At 45.0% G+C, this 22,143-nt stretch overlaps 1 protein-coding gene across 1 annotated transcript in view; it reads left to right on the top strand.

Moving 5' to 3' along the window:
- Positions 1–22,143, top strand: part of hmgcll1 (3-hydroxymethyl-3-methylglutaryl-CoA lyase-like 1) — a 151,185-nt gene that overhangs the window by 76,498 nt on the left and 52,544 nt on the right. The window contains exon 7 of the mRNA XM_041187369.1: positions 6,598–6,786. Coding sequence (XP_041043303.1) covers positions 6,598–6,786 — 189 coding nt within the window. The remainder of the gene's footprint in view (positions 1–6,597; positions 6,787–22,143) is intronic.

Genomic DNA, 22,143 nt, shown 5'->3' with positions numbered 1-22,143 from the left:
GGTAAGGCCAAAGAAGGAGGGCAGGCTGCAGGGTGTGGCCCAGGGGTAGGCCAGCGGGGGGCCAATATGCCCCTCGCTTTTCTGATGACTGCCTTGCTGCCCTTGTCGAGGAGGTGGCAGCATGGCGGGAGGTGCTGTTAGCCCAGGATGGGAGGAGGAGGCCACCCACAGGGTGAAATGTGCCTGGGAGGAGGTGGTGGAGGTGGTGAGCTCCCATGACATGGATCCAGTGCCATAAGCGCTTCAACGATTTGTTGCACTCTGGAAGGGTGAGCATTTAACCCAGAGGTAGCCTTAACCTTTGAGGCCCCCCACCCCCCAACCCCGCACCCCACCCCCCCCCACCCCACCCCCCACCCCACCCAAGTCTTACTGTGGTGACTGGATTGAATCATGTTGGGCATTTGTCGCATGCTGGATGGTCAAGCAGATAGTGACCATGCTTACATCAGCCTCAGTGGTTCATGAGAAGATGGGTTCTCCCTGCTCCATGTGTTGGTCTTAGTCACACATGACTAGTCTGGGGGCAACCTGCAGGAGATGCAGCTAGGCGCATACTCAGAACTCCAGCGCATGTCCTATTCATAGTGATGAGATAGTGAAAGCGAGTCTCAAGGTCTTGTGGCCCAGAGCCACCTGGTGCCCTTGGCGCCGCAGTTGCGCTTCCTTACTATCGGAGCTAAGACTGTGTGTTTCTGAAAGTGATGGACGCAGAATGTGTCCAAGGTGGCCATTGGGAATGGGGGTTTTGGGAGCAGCCGTAATATATTTTTGTGATAAATCAGGAGTAGCGTGGAAAGGAGGAACTGGAGGCCTCAGATGGGCCACTGTGGTTGTGGTGGGGCACGCGCGTGCAGACTACATGAGTGGTTAGCCCCAATAAATGGTCTTCTCTGTTTTGCAGGAGAAAAATGCGCTCAATGCCTCTGAGCGTTTGCGCACTGGAAGCAGCCAGGTCCAGTTGGTAATATTGAGCCGTTTTGAGCAGGAGGCCCTGGAGCTTGAATGGCACCATGTGCCCAGGTCCACAGGTGTTGGTGAGGCTGGGGTGGAGCGGCCAAGTAGTTGAGGTCCACAGTCACATCCGCTCTGTCTTCCCACCATCACTGATGTTTGTTGGAATCATTAATGTAGCAACACTGCTCGTTCTCAGACTGATAGAGTCAGACGTGTGGGTCATAGACAAAGGTCCCTTGGCCCCTCGAAGATGCGTGTGTCTAGCACCTTCCAAAGTCGCCTTATCCCATTTCCCAGCACTATGCCTTGTATGCCATGGCGTCACAACTGCACATCCAAATACTTATTACATCTTAGGAGGGTTTCTGCCTCCACCACCCTTTCAGCCAATGTGTCCCACATTACTGTGTGCAAGAGTTCCTCATCACCTCACCTATCAACCTCATGCCCCTTACCTTAAATAAATGCCACCAGATTAGTCATCCCTCCGCCAAGGGGAATAGTTGCTTTCTGTCCACCCCACATCAATGCCCCACATAATGTTATGAAGCTCCATAATGTCACCCCTCAATCTCCTGTGCTCCACAACAAATATCTCCAGTCTATGATATGTGTCCTCATAACTCCAACTCTCCAGGCCAGCAAGCATCCTGGTCAGCAACCTCTGCATTCTCTCCACTCCAATCACATCCCTCCCATGAAGCACTGATCACAACTGAATGCAGAAGTGTAGCTGTGGCCTCGGCAGCGTTTTCTGCACTTGCGACATGACCTCACTGTTCCTACATTCTACTCCTCGGCTAATAAAGGCAAGTGTGGCATTTACCTTCTTAAACGCCTTATGTACCTGTCCTGCTACCTTAATGGGCCTGTTGACATGCCCAGCAATATCCCTCTAATCGTCCTTACTTTCCATGGTCCTACCATTCCTCGTGTATTCCCATACCTCGTTTGTCCTGCCCAAGTGCATCACCACACACTTATCCACATAACATTCCATTTGGCATTTCTTAGGCCACCTGACCAGCCCATCTGTATCTACCTGTAATGTTTGGGTCTCTTCCTGACTATTTGCCACCCCACCAATGTTCGTCTCCTTAGGTTCTGGAAGGTTGAGTGCATAATGAGCCTCGGGGAAAGGGATGAAGTGTGTCACTGTGTAGCTACTAACTGATCCACTGTCCTTGTTGTTATTTTCAGCATCATCAGAGTCTACCAACCAGGCTGCATTATAGATGCAAACTCTCACATCTGAGGGCCCTGAACTGTCACCTGTGTCACACCATTTCAGCGAGGCAGGTACCAGCGCAGATACTAGCGTACCGGTGGGAATTGCAACATCGGCTAATGTCCCATGGCACAGCGGAGAAGGCACTTCACAATCGCTGGAGGAGATGGCAGAGACAGAGAGTGCCGATGGCGCCAGCAGCCATCGACTGACTGCAGGGGACCAGGCACATGCTGAGTCAGGGTGTGATGATGTGCCTCTGGAGTCGTCCGTGATGCAGCAGCTGCAGGAAATCGGCTGGGTGTGTGGAAGCATCTGGGACTGTTGCATGAGAGTATGCTTTGCTTGGTCTCCGTGGTGGAGGAATCCATGCAGGGCATGAGTGATGCCATGAGCCTCATGTCAGAGTGTCATGCTTCCTCCATGAAGAAAATGGCGACTCTTCTGGAGACGGGCTTCCAAGAGAACAACCACTTCTCCTGGGGATACGTTCGGACCTGCAAGCCCTCACAGCGCCAGTGGCCACAGCTGGTCAGTGCCCGTGTGGGAGCTGGTCTGGGCACTAAGTTTCCCAGCTTAGTGCCCATCCATCTACAGTGACCAGGGAGGTCCAAAGCGACCTCACGTCAGTGCAGTAGCTACCTGACATCTCTGCGGGCTCCTCTCAGGGTGCTGCAGATGAGGTCAGCAGCTCCTCCGCCCCTCTGCCAGTGACCGTTGCATCTGTTGAGGCTGTGACGAATGGGGAGATGCCAGCTGTGGAACTGGCTGCTCCCTCCCAGCTGGGGCCAGCACAGGCTCCACGGGCCAGAGGACGCCTAACAAGGTCATCGAGGCCAGCAGGACAACACAGTGAGCAGGCTGTCTCAGAAGCCACTCTGAGCGATGGCGTGACACCAAGACGTAGCACCCATAAATGTAAGCATAAGGTACCTTAGGCACACCACGGGTTTCTCACTGGTGCTTTTGTGTTGGCCCTAGATTATGGAATTATTATTTCTTGCTGTTGTAAAATTGTTTTGCTTTTATTTTGTTGCACCATATCATGGATGAAATTAATTCCATATATGTTACCACAGCTGAGGGTGGCTCCTTTGTGCTGCATTTGCATGTTTCACAGACATGTCATGAGTGGACATTGAGGCTTATGTCCAAAGCCCTTAGTTGCAGCTGATGAGGTGACAGATGTAGCACTTACGTGCCACGTATGGATGCGCCAGGCAAGGCTGGTCCTCCTGATCCATTTGTGTGGAGCTAGCTGAAGGTTTGTTGGGTTTAAGTCTCCCAGGTGTCCCTGCCTCCTTGGTGTAGTCCCGGGTCAGTGTTCAGCTCCTCATCATTGCCCTGTGTATACTCATCCTACCAATCAGTGCTGGACTCATCGTGTGCAGCCGCATCCACTGCGTCAATGTCTTCATTGTCCACTGTGTCCCCCCTTTCCTGCACAAGATTGTGCAGAGCGCAGCATGCTACCACTATCACAGAGACATGATCTGGGGGTTACTGTAGTGCGCCCCTTGAGAGGTCCAGGAATCGGAAGCACATCTTGAGAAGACTGGTGGTTCTCTCCACCACAGCACTTGTGGAGGCATGGCTCCTATTGTGCTGCTGCTCAGCTTCTGTTCTTGGTTGGCGGAGAAGTGTCATGAGCTACCTTCTGAGGGGATAGCCCTTGTCACCCAGCAGCCATCCATCCAGCCGAGCCGGAGCACTGAAGAATCTTGGCACCTGGGGGTGTCTGAGGATGTAGGCATTGTGGGAGCTGCCTGGGTGCCTTGCACAGACTTGTAGAACCAGCATCCTGTGGTCACACACTATCTGCACGTTCATGGAGTGGAAGCCCTTCCTGTTGACGAAGGTACCGGGCTCACCTGCTGGCTCCTTGATGGCCACATGTGTACAGTCTATAGCACCCTGGATATGGGGCAGGCCGCGAAGCCTCTGGCTCACTGTATCTGACTTGCCTGGTTGCAGTGGAAGTGGATGAAGGTCAATACCCATCTGAACAGAGCGTCTGTGATCTACTTGACACAAGTGTAGAAAGCTGATTGGGAGACACTACAAAGATCACCTACCAAGCCCTGGAAGGAGCCAGAGGCATAGAAGTTGAGGGCAACTGTGACCTTCAGAGCCATTAGCATGGGGTGTCCGCCCACACAGTCAGAAGTGATCTCCAGGCCAATCATCTGACAGATGTAGTGCCCTGTCTCCCTTGACAGTCGGAGCCTTCTTCGGTACAGCACCTCAGTCATATTGAGGTAGCTGCTTCGCCTCCTGTATACCCTGGCAACAGGATAGTGGCGTCTTCTGCAGCCACTTCCACCTTGGGCAACCTCTTGGCCCTGCACCCATTGTGCCTGCGCCTGGCCTCCCAAAGGTGGCTCCCCTGGAGGCTGATTGTCCACTCCTGGCCTCCTCCTTATTCTAGCCCTCCCTTCCTCAGAGGAGCTGCCTCCAGTGGACATGTCAGAACCCATACCCAGGCTAATGGGAGGCCTCCAGCAAGCTGCAGGCCCGATAAAGATTCCTGGCTGCAGAGTGCTGAACTGAAGGTTAAAAGTACACAAAAAGCTGCTGGAATTCATTCTGAACTGTTACAGATCACACAGGCAAGTTTAAAAACTTTCTGCAATAAATTCTTCACAAATCAGATTCACAACCTCACTAAGCCCTCTTATCCCGCCCATGGATGAGTTTTATTAAAAGCCTGCCTGTTGCACCCATGCACCAAGCCGAAGATCGCACGGGCGCCTGAAAATCACCATTGATTGCCGAGTTAAGGGCCTTAACTAGCCCATTAGTTAATGGCGGGCATGAGTCACACTTTATCGCGCGCCCGCCCAACGAAATATTGCGAAGGCACTCGGTGACGTCAGGACGCTTGCCGTTGTCACTGTGGCCCTGCCCTCCCACACGTCAAGCACAAAATTCTGCCCTAAGTTTCTTGGGAAATGTGCTGCACATTAAATTTGGAGCAAAGTTAAAACCAATTAGGAAATACCATCATTAACATCTCCTAATATTATTAATTGCTCCTGTAGCCATCCACCAGCCTGCAATAATTAATTCCCTGAATTGCTGACATCCGAACATGCCTCCATTAAACCCAGAAACAGACACATTGGATCCGGGTTGCATTCCCGTTGGAAAAATCAAAGATTTGAAACCTCTCCATCTTCTCCCAACTGACCCATTCTTGGGGGTTAGAATTACCCCAATGGATTCATTTAATAGCATCTTCCATCCAAAATCTTTTTGAATCTCACTGCAGTGCCTTGGCTCAGCAGTTACACTCTTGCCTCTGTGCTAGGTAGTAGTGGGTTTGAGCTCAACTCCAGAAATTTGCCTGTTGTAGGCAATGTTTTTCTAAAGAGACCCTATCTACTGTCTCAACTAGATGTAAAGGATCCCATGACAATTTATGAAAAAGATTGATGAGTACCATGCATCCGCTTCTGTATTTATTGGAGAGGTGTTTTGAAGCCAATGAGAAACCTACACACCAAAGTGGGGGAATTAATTATTGCAGGGAAGTTCTCTTAGCCAGTATTTATCCCTCAATCAGCACCATTGAAAGCAAATAATCTCACTTGCTGTGTGTGGAACCTTGTGGTGCATCCCTATATTTTAACAGTGATCGCTTCAAGAGTGCCTCATTGCCCTGAGGCCATGAAAGATGTTATATTGCTGTACAAATGCAAGTTCTCTTTGATGCTATATCATCTGTTTCCTGTTTGGAGGCCATTTGCAAATTTCCAAATAACTAATAAATTAAAAGAGCAATATTCGCAATAATTGAGCCTTGTGATAGCCACTTATATCCCCTATCTAATCTGAAAGATTATCCTTTTTGTGTCTAAAGTGTTTTCTGTTGTTTAAACCAATTATATGTGTATTTGCATATGATACCTTACCTTGCCAGTCTTTGCAGATGTGGAATGCTGTCTTAACATCCCTAAAACCTAAACAAGTAATATTGTCTTGTCCACCATTTCAGCAAAGACTTCTCTCTAGTTCATTGTACACTATCCTCATCTTCTCAAAGCATGCTGAATATTCATTATCAAAGCAGATTTGTTCAATTGATCACCCACACAATCTTTCAAAAATGTTTCAAGGGCTCTCTATACGACTACTTAATGAGCTGAGATGTTTTTTAGAATTTCCATTTCACCTTTTTCATAAAACGATTGGAGCTCAGAAATCACAAAAATATTCATTGAAGTTTTGCTACTTTCACCATCCATCTCCTTCGAAACATGTGAACGCAGGATCAGATGCATTTACCTGTATCTGTTTTCTCTAATTATTTTTTTCATACTTATTAGTTTCCTCCTCATTGTTCCTAGAAACCTATTGTTGAAATGAAAAGCTAAATATGTTATTATAATTCATCACTTTTTTTCCTGCAGGTGGCTAAAAGAATGTACAGTATGGGCTGCTATGAGATTTCACTGGGGGACACAAGTGGTGTGGGAACTCCTGGCAATGTGAAGAAAATGCTGGAAGCAGTGATGAAGGAAATCCCTAAAAGTGCCCTTGCTGTTCATTGCCATGACACATATGGCCAGGCTCTGGCTAACGTTTTTGTAGCTCTACAGGTAAGCCCAGCTTTATTTTGCAATTTCTAAAGGCAGTATTGAGGATTATGGCAGGGATTATATCATACCCAGAAATGTTACAGTGTGACCAGAAACAAACTGCTAGAATAATCGCTGCTATTGGTATTAACCCTGATGGGTACATGCTTCAGATTTAATAACTCTCATCAGATCATGATGTAAATGATGTTATAATAGGATGTAAAGACTTGAAAGTGAAGCAGGTGACCAACTGCTACAAAAGGAAGTCAACTTTTTAAAACACTGAAAACAAGTATTTTGAGTGCATGCGCCAGGGAATTTGCAATGCTTTTGTATCCTGTCACAATACTGTATTCTTTCACTTATGATCAGTTTTGTTTTCCGCATGTCTCATAAAACAGTTTTAAAGTCTTATCTAATTAAGCTTAATTTAGATGATATTCCACTTCATGGAGTCTTACATAGCTAGATGACTGGACTTTAAATTAACCCAGTACTGAGCTTGAGTTTTTGCCCAGTGGGAACAGTCCCATGAAAAATTGGAATTTTAGCATAATTCTCTTTCGCCAGGTTGATCCATGTTGCTTGAGAACTTCTGGCTCTCCTTTCAAATTCTGCCTAAGGTGCTCTCCTACATTCAGCAGAAGCCCAATTATAATCATCGAAATTACTCCGAGGGCAGAATTTTCCTGGTGGCATGCAGGAGTGGGCCCTGCAAGTCTGCGCGTAAAATGACACGCGGTGATGTCGGGTGAACGTCCCAATGTCACCGCGCACCATCGCAATATTTCGCTGGGTGGGCGCGTGATGATGTTTGATGTGCACCCGCCATTAATTAACAGGCCACTTAAGGCCCTTAAGCATTCAATCGACACCGATTTTTCGGTGCCCGTGTAATCTTTGGGTCGACGCACGGGTGCAACAGGCAGGCGGGTAGGACACATTTGCATTAACCTTATCTATGGGTGGGATAAGAGGGCTCACTGGGGTCACGAGTGTGCTCTGTCAAGTATTTATTTACGAAAGTTTTTGAAACTTGTCTGTGTGATCTGCAGTGCTTCTAAACGCAGACCAGCTGCTTTTTCTGGGCTCTTAACCTTCAGGTCAGCACTCTGCGGTGAGTAACTTTTTCTGGGCCTGCACATTTCAGGAAACCTTTCTTTAGCCTGGGAATTGGAACTGAACTGTCCACTGGAGGCAGCTCCTCTGAGGAGGAAGGGAGGGCTAGAAGGGGGAGGAGGCCAGGGGTGAACATTCAGCCTCCAGTGGAGCCAACTTTGGAAGACAGACGCAGGCACAAGGGGCGCAGAGCCAAGATGTACTCCAAGGCTGAAGGGGCCGCAGAAGACACCACTATCCTGCTGCCAGGGTATACAGGCGGCAAAGTAGCTATCTCAATACGTCTGAGGTGCAGTGCTGAAGGACGCTCCATTTCTCAAGGGAGACAGTCAACTCTATCTGTCTGATGATAGGGCCTGAGATCTCCACCAAGCATAGCCTCACGTACCTCCCCCAGATGCTCTCGCACACCCAACTGCATTTCCTGCATCTGCTGCGTTGTGGACGACTGCTGAGGCACATCATCAGGCACCGACTGAGCATGTGCCTGGTCCCCTGCAGTCCTCCAACTGCTGGCACCATGGGCGCTCACTGTCTCTGCCAGCTCCTCCTGCGACTGTGAAGTACCCTCACCGCTGTGCCCCGGGACAGTAGCTGATCTAATTCCCACCAAGGTGCTAGTATCTGTGCTGGTGCCTGCCTCGCAGAAATGGTGTGACACTGGTGAGACTTCAGGGCCCTCAGGTGTGAGAGGGGGCCTCTGCTGGTCCTCCTCCCGGCTCTGCTCTGCTGATGCTGAAAGGAAGAACAAGGACATTGGGTCAGTTAACGTGGAGACAGTGACAAAATGCATCTCTGTCCCCCGGATCATTTTGCGCTCATCTTTCCATAAGCAATGCTCAAACCGTGTTGCAAAATTAAATCAATTAACATTCAGCAGTGCCATGGCTGTTGGGAGAACAATGCTGACTTCACTGTTGGCCATACATGCCTGGCCATGGCACCCCAGCCTCACCAACACCAGTGGACCTGGGTGCATGGCACCTCTCCAGATCCAGGGCCTCCTGCTCGAAGCGGTTTAGAATGGTGATCTGCGCCTGGCCACCGCCAATCCTCACACGCTCTGCCACGTTATGAGCATTCTTCTCCTGAAAATCAAAGAGCATTAGTGAAAATTGCACATGGACTCTCTTCACGGACGGCCCACGCCAACCAGAGTGGGACGTAGCAGGGCTCCAGAACCTCCTCACCTCGCTGCTGTCAAACACTCACACAAAGGTGCTGGCCTGCTCCACACCCCCTTGGACACATGCTGCCTACATCCCATTAGGCACCACATGGTATATCCCTCCATAACAAGGAGGCGCAAGTGCGTGGAGTGCAGAGGGCAGCAGATGGTTTGTTGCCATGCCACCTTGAAGCTCCCCTCCCAGCATGTCATCACCCTGATTTGGACATGTCCTGGAGTTCAAACACAGCGCCTAGGTACTGCTCCTCCAGGTTGCCCCCAAACCAGTCATGTGGGACTCAGTGTAACGCATGCTGCGGGGGCAAAACACATCTCTCAGGCTGACCTCAGCATGGGCACTATCTGCTGGTCCACCCAGCGAAGGACACATAATGTCAATGATTCAATACAGTCATTACACTCACACTTGTGGGGGATGGTGCAGCATGGGGAGTAACCGACCTGCTGGGTTAACTGCCCAATGCCAACATGGTACTCACCCTGTTGTTGAAGCACTTGTAACACTGGATCCAGGTGCGCCGCACCATGTTGCGGGAGCTCACCACCTCCGCCACTTCTTCCCAGGCATGTTTCGTCATTTGGGGCGGGGCCTCCTCCTCCCATCCTGGGGAACCAGCACCACCTGCCGTGCTGCCACCTCCTGGAGGAGGGCAGCAAGGCAGTCATCCAAGAAATGAGGGGCACCCTGGCTCCTCACCCTACCCTCCGGCCTGGCCTGTCCCACTGCCCTACCCTCCAGACTGACCTGCTCACCAGAAGCCCTCTGGGTTAGTCCTTCCACTCGCCATTGTTAGCAGCCTTACAAAGGTTGCAAGTGCTTCAGATAAACAGGCCGCCGGGTCGCCATTGGACAGGCTGCACAGGGTGGGGAAATCCCTGTCTGTGTACCTTGTCTCCCCTTGAAGAGAGAAGCCTGGTTATCATGGGAAGGGGCAGAGTGGAGTTTGTGGTCACTGGTGATGCTGGAGGAGACACCGTGCAGGGTTATTTATACCTAATCCTCTGTATTTTCTGACTTCCCCCTCATCTCGCACACTTTGAATGACAAGCTGCTAATCCTTTCAACACCTGCTTCTCTCTTTTCTCTCACTCACAATACAAGCTAACCTTTGCCCCTTTCTTTCATTTGTTTCGGATAGGAGAAAGAGTGTGAGATAACTTTGCCCCTTTTCCCTCACCTCCTAGTTGATCTCAGGTGTATTTTTATTGGAGTGTTTTAAAGCTTTTGAGTGTTGTGACTTTAAAAAATAAACACAAAGCAGGATTTCTGATAAGTTTAAATCAAAAGAAAAGATAAATGTTTATTCACACAACACCCAGAATGTAAAAGTAATGAAAACACTTGCTCCCTCAAATACACAGGCACACACATGAGAAGATGAGTTCTAAAGATGAAGCACACACTTGGTTTTATTAACAGAATAACAAGAAACAAATCACTTGTTTTAAATTAGCCCTTTAAGTTGGGAAGCATTGCAGACCTGAGGAGTTTCATCAGTTTATCAAGATAAATGGAGGTTTAAAGCCTTTGGGTTTTCACACAAAGTTGTGGCCAAGCTTCTGTCTAGATGAATTTTTCAGATGAAGACAAATTAGCCTTTTTCCCACTGCCCAGGATGACTATTCATATTAGGCAGGGTTCCTTTCTTCTTGCTGGAGGGTGGTTCCTCTTATGCCCTACTGGCTTCCAGACTGACCTGGTCTGGCTGCCCTTGGAATAATAGAATGTGTTAGCTCAAGTCAAGATCAATCATGTGATCACAGAGTCAATACTTCTATTATCCACATAGTTGATATGATGTTAGAAGTCATTGCTACATAATGGAGGATGAATGGTGGCTGTTCACACCTGCTCAGGAAAAACTAGTTTCTTCATACCTCTCTTTGTTAGGTTTTGAGTTTGCAGGCACTCAGTCTGGGGAACCATTGTAAATACCCAGAGAATATAAACTGTAAATTGCACAAGTGGTCTTGCATTTGAATGTCTTTTCTAGGGAGGACTCTCCACCCACGGACATTTACATTTTAATGATTTTCCAGAGACATGAATTAGTCCTTCTTTGAGCAGAAATTGCTAAATATCACCTGACCCTTGGTCTCCATCATGGGTCAAGGTAAATTGTCCATAGGCTCTGCTGTTTTATTAAGAAGTAAAAATGTCCATCAGCTCCATATGTTCACAGAAATATCACGCGTCACACGTTTCAGCAGCTGAAAATGTCACTGCCCCTCAGTCAGTGAAGGAAGAGGAGCCCAGTGTTCCTGAAGATGCACTGTCATGTGTTTTTTTTAATTCGTTCTCGGGATGTGGGCTTCGCTGGCTGGGTCAGCATTTATTGCCCCTCCCTAGTTGCCCATGAGAAGGTGGTGGTGAGCTGCCTTCTTGAACCTCTGCAGTGCATGTGGTATAGGTATACCCACAGTGCTGTTAGGGAGGGAGTTCCAGGATTTTGACCTAGCGGCATTGAAGGAATGGCGATATATTTCCAAGTCAGGATGGTGATTCGGAAAGCAGCAGTTTAGATACACTACGTGGACTTTAAAGGCTGGGTTAGAGGAGGGATTACTACATTGTGATTTACAAGGAAGAAGTGTACAGGAGCTAGGGCAGAGGGATAGGAAGCCATAAGTGACAGCTCACAAGAGTGAGATCCCTTGTCACTCAATGGCAAGCCTGCATCCTGGCAGCCTGCTTGGAATAAAGGCAGCACAGAGGACTGGTGCAGGATGAAAGAATCATGACTGTTGTCTGGATGGTGGCAACAGGCCTGTAAAATTCATTTGTTGCCTCTGGTCGCAAGCTGGCTGTATGTTGAGAAAGTGGCATTACATTCAGTTGATAGTTTGGAAGCACAAAAGGCAATGTGTGTGCAGTCTATGGCATCTTGAACCCCAAAGGAGGTTTGCCCTGGGGTGATAACAACGATGTCAATTAGGCTACTTTTAAATATGACGGGCACCTTATTGTTCCTGGTTCACAAGGCACAGAATACAAAAACTTTAATGCACCTCTGTGAATTCAGTGGCCATCTCTTCCCCCTCCTCTTTCGGCAGCTTCTCCTGCTCTGTGATGTCTTCCTTGCTGCTCCCCCTCATTTTCTATTCACAAAGACAGCCCTGTGAGATCACTGATGTCTACAGCAAAACTTTGCAGATAACCTCCAGAATTGAAGCATGGACTAAATAGCGAATGAAAAGCTAACCTGTAAGTAATACTTGATCCTTTTAACCAGCTCTAATGAGGGTCCTTCATGCTGCTTGATGCACGTTGTGTTGAGTGAAGTCAGCAGGTGGCAAGGGAAGTGCTGGGACAATGGAAAATGGGCCCTGCAAGAAACTCAGGATCCTAATTTTCATAAATTATTTTGAGTTTAGAATGATACTAGTGTACGCATGATATCTGCCAACAAGGCAGGCACCAGACTTCCTGTTCACCATATTAGCAACAGTAGGACTGCTTAAAACGTGTGATATGTAGTTAAATTTCTAGGACACTGAGACATTTAAAATTCATTCTATTGGAAGAAACATCCCTATTGTTAGAAAAGAGCATCTCCTCTGACTCACCATGAGCAATATCACAGGAGATGTGCTAGTACTGGTATTAATGTGTCAGGTAATTAAACTGTTATATATTTCATAATGGTTCAATGCCACTGATTGTTTATTCATTCCTTAAATTACCACTGTGTAAAACTTCATGGTGGGCCAATAGTTCATCACCTGTCAAACAAATATTTGGGTTCCAGGTCTATATGCAGCTGATATGACATACTAAGACTGATCCCTAGTTCAGAGTTGTTATTGAGGGTCAGACCCAGTATGACACAAGCTAAACATAATGATTGGCAGTTAAGACAAAATGTGCAGTGCAATTGTTTTCTATGATGGTTTGTCCCACATGCATGCAGAAATGCCAAGTGAAGAATGGTATAGAGTGAGTCATGAGGACTTCATTAGATCTATCATTTCCAGCACTCCTGAGATGTGGGCAGAGAAAAAAATGAGGCATTTGAACATTCAAAACATTGAGGATATAGTTAGTCACACATTGGCTTTCCACATTACCCATCACTCAGACTTAGCTGTGACAAGTGGCAGGGACTTTCATCAGTCACTCGAGCAAAAGTCACGTAATGGCAAGAAGGGAAGGGAAAAGCTGGGAGCTCACTATATTAGAAGCATATTGTTAACTGATCAGAGTAGCTGGAGCTGCTTGATCCCACATTTATCAAATGTTGCCTTGATATCAAGGATAGTAACTCTTATCTTACTTCTTGAATTCAGATCTTTTTCATTGTTTGGACCAATGAGGTCTGGAGCTGGGTAGTCTTGGCAGAACCCAAACTAAGCAGGTCATAAATCAGCAGCAGTTTTCCTTGTGCATGTCTACCTGATGTCATGAGGCTTCATGCCACTATGCCACTACCTCAGGTGGGTCCGTCCTACCAATGGGACAGGAGAACCACAGGGATGGTGATGGAGGAGTCTGGCACATGATCTGCAAGGTATAATTCCGTGAGTATGACTATGACTGTTGCTTGATTAGTTATGGGACAACTCTCCCAATTTTGGTACAAGCCCCCAGATGTTCGTAAGAAAGACTCTGCAGGGTCATTTATAGGCTGGGTAGACCATTGTCATGTCTGGTGCCTGGGTAATCTGTCTGCCTTTATTCTTATTATAATTTTGTGTAATGTTTTTAATACAACTGAGTAGATTGCTAGGTCATTTCAGAGGGTAGTTAAAAGTTAACCATGTTGCTGTGGGTCTGGAGTCACATGTGGACCAGTCCAGGTAAGGAGAGCAGATTTCTTTCCTTAATGGACATTTGTGAACCAGATAGGTTCTTATGATCATTCAATAGTTTCATGATCACCATTACTGAGACTAACTTTTGATTCCAGGAATAAAAAATACCATTTTAAGTCATGGGTCTGAACTTTGCATTCTGAGTTCAGGTGGCACCAGGCCAGAACGCACGTAAAATTGTGCGAAATGATGTCAGGTGTGCGTCCTGATGTTATTGCATGCACGTGCAATATTGAGGTCAGCGGGCATGTGCGGGAGCTGCAGCCACACCTGGCGACAATTAAAGGGCTAATTAAGGTCATTAAAAAGCCTATTGACCACGATTTTACATTACCATTCACTTTTACATTATGTCCACTTATACGGTTGGCGGATGGGCCAATTGGCCTGGAGGGCTTCACGTTTTTGCTACAACCTCAATCCAAGGCAGGATGAAATGTCCGGGGTGAAATATAGTAAAAAATGACGCCTGGTGACTGATGTTTTTTGAGTTCTGCTGTCAAGAGCTTGAATGTGCTGCATGGACACAGCTTGCTGCATTTCTTTCTTCCCATTTAATTTGTCCAGGTCTGCAGCTCCCAGAGGCGGCTCCGCAGCAGCTGTCTGTCTTCAGGGAGCTCGCTAGAAGCGCCCACCAGCACCCTCGCTTTTCGATTTTCGCTTTTCCACCAGCACCCTCGCTCCGGCCATCTTCCCGCCTCCCCCTGGCAGCGCTGAGGCTTTCTCAGCGCACGTTCACGCTGGCTGCCTGTTAATTGGCCAGTCAGCTTGAAATTGCATTCGGGGGCCAATTGCGGGCAGAAGCGCTTTTCACATCTGCTTCCAGGCCCATTGATCGCGTCTGCCCAATGAATGTAAGATTAGGCCCTGGTGTTTCCTGTAACTGGCCTAGTTATAATTGCATTTCTGAAATGTGTCACTTGATAAAATGAGCTTCTTAAACTATTAAGCTCCTAACACATCAAGTTAAGTGTTTTGTAGGGGAGCATTATTAGTTGCAAATTGGGAAGAGTATTATCATTTGGGGGGAAACATCTGTTTTATGCTCCATTAAAATAACTAATGAATGTGCATTTGAAAAGTCTTTAACACAGCAGCACAGGAAGCATTAAAATATTTCATTCAGAAAGAATAGGCCTTGTAATGAACTCGTGGCTTAAATTGTCATTTTATTTGTGAGGCTTTTGTGTCTCTTTCACAGCTTCTCTTCCCCAAGAGTGAAACAGTGATTTTCAGGAGATTCATCAGATGTGAAAGATTTAGACAAAGGTTCACCTATTCAGTGTCTGTGAACATGACAGCTCGATGTCACTTGCACTGCATTCAAGTTCAGGGTAAAATAGACCCTTAAGGGCTTCTGCTTTATCTGTCAGTAAACTGTTGAACTGTATGATGAGCCTGTGCCAGACTGTCAGAAAAGGATCCTTTCATTATCCCTGTACAACAGAAACACATGATAATAGGATACGAGAAAGAGAACTGAGCACTGAAAGCTTTTGGTTGAATTGAATAGCAGCCCAAACCTCCAGGCAGATTATATGTTTTTGTGGTACGATAGTATAAAAGACACAGGATTTAACTGAGATTCCAAAGGAGGGACTATGAAGGGTTCACTGTGTAAAGTATTAATAGATGTGATGATGTAACAGTCTCCATCTTCCCTGGTCCCAGGCAACCCGTCCTGAGGATGATTGGTGTTATGAAAAACTGGAAATTGCACAAAGGCTTTTAAGTTCCATATAATCAATATCATTCACTGCTCTCACAGAGGGACTCTGCTCCATTGGAAACTTGAGGACTCAAAAGTTTCATCAATCATACTGCAATAACACAGCTGAAAACAAGACATAACACCACACAAGGTCTATCTCATCATTCTAACCACTGCTATCACTGGCGTTATCCCTACTTAATTCCACAAAATGGTGTAAAGCTGTTGTGTATGCAACTATCAGTGTTATCTGTGTAGCAAAAAATTTCAAAAACCATTAGACGCCGAGTATCTTTTATCCGAAACTCTTGGGGCCGATTGTGTTTCAGATTTCGGATCATTTCAGCTTTCGGGTACCGCGTATAGGCAGAGAACTTCTTACATTACAATGGCCAAAGACTAGATCAGTGATAGTCTAAAGTAAATAAAATGACTAGGAAAGTAAGATGTGCCTCTGAAAATAAAGGTTGGCTGTGGTTGGCAAGACCTGTCTCGGCTTGGGTCACAGACTTTTCATGCTAAAGTTTAATGAGGTAAAATAAAAATACAGTTTTTGGGTATGTATGGTTTTCAGATTTACGGATAAAGGATACTTGATCTGTGTTATGACCTAGCGGTTGGTAAAGCTGAGTCATTTAAAATTCCCAGAGGGGAACTTTAAACAACTGTCATAACCTATATTTTAAGTGGTATATTTGAGATGCAGCTCTAAAGTCAGGAATCAGACCACCAGTTGTCGAGAGGTTTTTGTATCAAACTACATGAGACATTTATTAATTTACACAAGTTAAATATATACACATGGCTACAAATTACTACTATCATAACTTTTAACAAATTCCCAAACTAATCTCAGTTAAGGCAACAGCAACCCATAGACTTTAAGCAGACACCAGGCAAAGCATCTTCACCTTACAAATGTAAAATGGGGTTCCTTTCACTTTGGTTCCTTTGCAGACACAATGGTAGGCTTACAGGCTTTGATCTTACATTGCCTCTGCCCTGCATGCACAAAACTGCTATCAGTTATACCCAGCACATCTCACTGAGTGTAAATTCTCATTGTATCACCAGCCCCTTTGAACTCTACCTCTTCTAACAATAAAACCCCTTTCATAGTACCAATTCTATCAGTAATATAAACATTGTTTGGTCTCTGCTAGCTAGGTGCCAGATTTCACTCCCCTTCTTGAATGGTCTATTCATCAAAATGCAAATGCATTCTACCTCTCTTATTTCTCAAAACTAGTACAGTGGCAGTGGTGGAATCTGTGAGTCATAACCCAAACAATATAAATGAATTTAATACTGAATTAGATTGAAAAACAAACCCGAATTAGTGCCAGAGAGATAGTAAACCTAAGTAAATTGTGCCAAAATAGAATGGCTGCCAACACAGCTTTAGCTCATGCTGAATTTGGAGGCTCATGATGTCTTAGAGGCACTTGAGAAGTTTAAACTAAAGTGCAGACTGACAGTCAGCAGGTTTCCAAAAGGTACTCGTGAAGAGGAAAGGGTCAGCTACATCCTTTTGTGGGCAGAAGAAAAAGGAAGAAATGTATTTAATATCTGGCAGCCAAGTGAAAGGGGGAAGTAAAACCCAGACAATTTTTAAAATATTCAGCACACATCTCCAGCCAAAGCCAAATAATTGGATCTATTGATATGAACTTCAAGGACTGAGGTAGGAATCAGGTGAGCCTATTGACAACTTCACAGCAAGATTGAAAAATGGCAGCCAGATGATGTAAATTTAAAGACACAGATAAAAGGCTCTAGATCAGATCATTTAGGGTTCTGCACACCCCGAAGTAGATGAGGATTTCATTGGAAAGGACAAGCTCACAGTATTGCAGGCTGTAGACACTGCCAGAGCACACAAAGACACAAGGAGCCAAATGAAAATGCTGACTGCCAAAATGGCTAGCTTTTAGTTCAGTCAAGAGTAAGGTAACAGGATTGATGCAGCAAATAAGTGACAAAAGAATAGAGAGGAAGATGTACAAGAGATGTGGATGATCACATGAGTTCACAAACAGGATATCTGTATATAGATCAAACTGCAGAGCTTGTGGAAAACCGATCACTGGGAAAAGATTTGCAGACAAGAAAAGAAGATGGTAAATGAGTTATCAGAGACAGAGCAACAGGGCGAATGGGAAGTAAAAAGAACCAAAATATCTATACCCTGGGAGATGACGATGAGCTTGAGGACACAATAGACAAAAGAACCATACAACTGCATGAAATAGTTAGATGCAACAGTCAGAGAGAAAAGAAATTCATACAATCATTCAGATCAGGAAGAGGATGAGAAATAATCTCACAATTATAAATATGAAGCTAGAAGATTGATACCAGAGCATGGAATAACATCATCCTGCTCAGACTATACTAGAAGATCTTTCCTGAAAATTTAAAAGTAAATGCGTACCCAAGGAAAGGCCTTCTGAAATGAGCAATGTTCTGCTAATGACATACGAGGGAACTGAGATTCGACAGCTAGAAACAGCCCAGATTGGAGTGACACAGAAAGAATAAGACATTAACAGCATGTTCTACATCACTGAAATGGATGGTCCTGCTATCCTGAGGTTAAGATGTTGCAAAGAGCTGTAGCTTATCTCAGTAAACAATGAAATGAAGGAGGCGACACTGAGGGTTGAAGGTAGTACACCCATTGAAAAGTGCCCTCCTATCAGAAGCAAGGAAGATCTGGTACTAATGTACCCAGAGTATTTTGATGAGACAGTTGGATGCTTTGAAAATTTGGAGTATCACATCACTATTGACCTAGTGATGAAACTAGTGATTTGCCCCCAAGTAAAGTACAAATAGAACTAAAAGGAGAACATGAAAGAGGGAACTTCAAGAGATGGAAGAACAGAAGGCTATTGTCAGAGTCACAAAGCCTCCAGATTGGATAAATTCCATTGTTGTGAGAGAAGCCAAAGAGCAGTTAAGAATTTGCCTCGATCTTAAAGATCTTATTCAAAAAATAAAGAGGAAGCTCTACCCCAATCTAACTGTGGAAGAGATCACATTAACATTGGCAGAGGCAAAGGTTTTCAGCAAGCTTGTTGCCAGAAATGGCTACTGGAATGTGAAACTTGATAAGGAATCGTCATTGTTGACGATGCTCGACACACCCATTGGCCATAAAAATTCCTGCCCTTACCTTTTGGCCTTAAAGTGAACCAAGATGTATTCCAGCAGAAGGTAGATGAGACATACCAAGGATGTAAAGGTGCAATCGGCATAGCTGATGCTATTCAGACCTATGGTGTAGAAGGAAAATATCATGACCATCAACTGCATGAAATAGCTGGATGCAACAGGTCCCAGAGGAAAGAAACTCATACAACCATTCAGATCAGGAAGAGCATGAGAAATAAGCTCACAACAATAAATGTGAAGCTGAAGATTGACATCAAAGCACAGAAGTCATGGAAGGAGCCAGGAAAACTGGGACTAAGATAAACAAAAACACATGCATTGTGATGATGACAGAGTGCCATTTCTTCAGAATGGTGTACACATCTGATGGAATCAAGCTGAGTCCTGAAAAAGTCACAACTATCTCTGAAATGAAGTTTCAAGATACAAGAAAGAGTTGACAAGTTTCCTTGGTTTGATCCAGTGCATGGATTCTTTCATACCTCTTATGTCCTTACACACAACAAAGCAGTGAGAGCTGATGAAAGAAGATGTTGAGTACCATTAATCAGAGTCACATGAGGAGGTCCAACAAGCTCAAAGAAGTATCATGCAAGGAGACAAGTTTGTCGTACTACAACGGAAAGAAGCCTGTCACTCTGCAAGTAATCCTACAAAAGGACAGGGAGCAGCTCTGTACAAGTGGGGAAACCAATAGCATTCGCATCCAAAGTTTTAACATTAGCTGAGACCAGATATGCCAACATAGGAAGGGAGTTTTTGACAGTCATGCATGGACGCGAGAAATTCCATACATATCTCAATTGGAGAAAGCTCATAGTGGAGAGTGATCATTGCCCACTAGACCAAATCTACAAAAATATCTGTGTAGAGCTCCAGAAAGACCGCAGAGGTTACCCCTGAAGCTTCAGAGTTACAATTTTACTCTGATATACAAACCAGGAAGAGAAATCGGGCTATCAGATGTCCCATCTCAGTTGTCATCACAGTAGAAACATGAAGTAAAAGATCTAGGTATAAAGACCCATCACCCAGCGAATATAACACTACCAAAACTGAGTCAAATTAGAGATCAGACCAGCAATGGTGAAGAGTTACAGGTGCTCTCTCAGCAAGTGGTCCAGGGATTGCTGGATAAGATACTGCAAACACAGCCAGCAATACGGCGGTTCTGGTCTATCAGAGATGACATCTCACTGAAAGATGGTGCTCTGCTAGCCACATCCAGAATAATCACACCCAAAATAAGGCAGAAAAAGATACATGAAGACCACATAGGAATGGAGAAGTGTAAGCTTAGGGCCAGATCAACTGTGTGGTGGGTAGGCCTATACAAAGGCATCGATAAATGGTGTCTACATAAAATCAATGCCAAAAATACACAGCAGAAAGAGGAGATGATAGCTAGTGAGGTACCACCCAAGACCATGGCATACTATGCAAGCCGACTTATTCACACACAATCAAGGATAGTATATCTCAAAGCTGCAGACCATTACTCAAAGTTCCCTTTTATCTGAAAAATGAAAGATTTGAGAGCTAGAAAAAAATCATCTCAGCTGCACCAGTTGTGTTTCCTGAACAAGGGATTCATGAAAGAATAATATGTGACAATGGAATCCAATTCACCTCCAGAGAATTTAAGGGATTCGCCGGTGGGTTGATATAGAGACATTTATTTTAAAGGAAGAACAATGTTATATTCATAAAGAAATAGGAACTAATTGTCCTGGGGTGCTGCATTTTACTGCTGAACTGCAGTCCTGGGCCGAGTAACAACTTATCGTCAATCAGTCTACCAGCCACATGGAGAGCAGCAAGAAATACACTTAATGAAGTGCCAGCACTTTAACTCTAAAGTGTAATTATTTCTATCTTATGGGAACCAGAAGACATAGCAGTATCATTTTGATTGGACCTACAACTTGATAGTTCATAATTTTGTGAAATAAGTTACCTTGAACCTCTGACTTAATCGTATTATTGCATAATACATCATTTGACAAACCTTTCATATAGAAAAACAGCAGAAGAGAAGATCTTTAAACAGCATGGTGAGCTCCCTTTTAAAATCTAACTGGTATTTGAGGACTGTAAGAACTTGATGCATGAAAATGAAGAGAGAGACCTATTTAAAATATCTTAAGTTTCTGCAGGATGTTTATATATATACATTACATCAAGTATTATTAGGCATTATTTAGGAGTTAATTTTCTTGCGCATATGTGTATTGATATCGACCTCTCACAAAATAGGGTGTGCAATTGTGGGGATAGTCAATATTCAGTTCCAAAATGCTGCTCATTCACCTGTAACTGGGTACCCAGGCACTTAAGTATCAATTCAGTTGTGCCACTGAATGAATTTCCAACTAATGAAGTAAGCAAGGCAAAACAGGAAAGGCTGCTTCCCAGTGCTGACCTGCAGATCATTGTAGAAGGTATGAGAATGCCCTCTATGGGTCTGAAAGACACTCCACAAGTAACTAGAGTGTACCAACACACATGGGAAGTCATTGCTTAGATACATCCTAGTACTGTCCCCAACCAAACTCCCATCTTGGCTGTGTTGTGCATAAGAAAGGGTCTAAGTTTTGAAGGATAATGTTTAGGCAAGTAACACACACAAGTGCCGCTGACTTTACATTCCTAATAATGACTTATTCCATTGATCACCTACAATGAAGGTGTCGTGATTTGGTGTCAGCTTCATATACCCAAGTAGACTCACTGAAGAATATTAGTTTGGCAAATGTATCAACTTGCTTTATGCAGGAGGAATATATATGAAAAAAGTGTGCAAATCTTGTGATTTTTATCAATAGCAAAATAGATTAAGCAAACATAATTTGTCGCATAATAAAAATAAAAATACCTGGAAAAACTCAGCAGATCTGGCAGCATCTGCGGAGAGGAACACAGTTAACGTTTCAAGTCCGTTTGACTCTTCAACAGAACTAAGGAAAAATAGAAAAGAGGTAAAATATAAGCTGGTTTAAGGGGTTGGGACAAGTAGAGCTGGATAGAGGGCCAGTGATACATGGATATAGCCAAAAGATGACATAGTAATAAGGACAAAGAGGTGTTGAAGGTGGCGATATTATCTAAGGAATGTGCTAGTTAAACGGAGAAAGCAGGACAAGCAAGGTACAGATAGCCCTGGTGGAGATGGGGTGAAGGGAAGGGATCAAAATTGGCTAAAAAATAGAGATAAAACAATGGATGGAAATACATTTAAAAATAATGGAAATAGGTGGGAAAAGAAAAATCTATATAAATTATTGGAAAAAAAGGAGGGGGGCGGGGGGATCGGAAAGGGAGTGGGGACGGAGGAGAGAGTCGTGATCTAAGATTGTTGAATTCAATA

The sequence above is a fragment of the Carcharodon carcharias genome, chromosome 5 (assembly GCF_017639515.1).
Source record: "Carcharodon carcharias isolate sCarCar2 chromosome 5, sCarCar2.pri, whole genome shotgun sequence".
NCBI classification, from domain to species: Eukaryota; Metazoa; Chordata; class Chondrichthyes; order Lamniformes; family Lamnidae; genus Carcharodon; species Carcharodon carcharias.
This window is presented reverse-complemented; position numbering and strand designations above follow the sequence as displayed.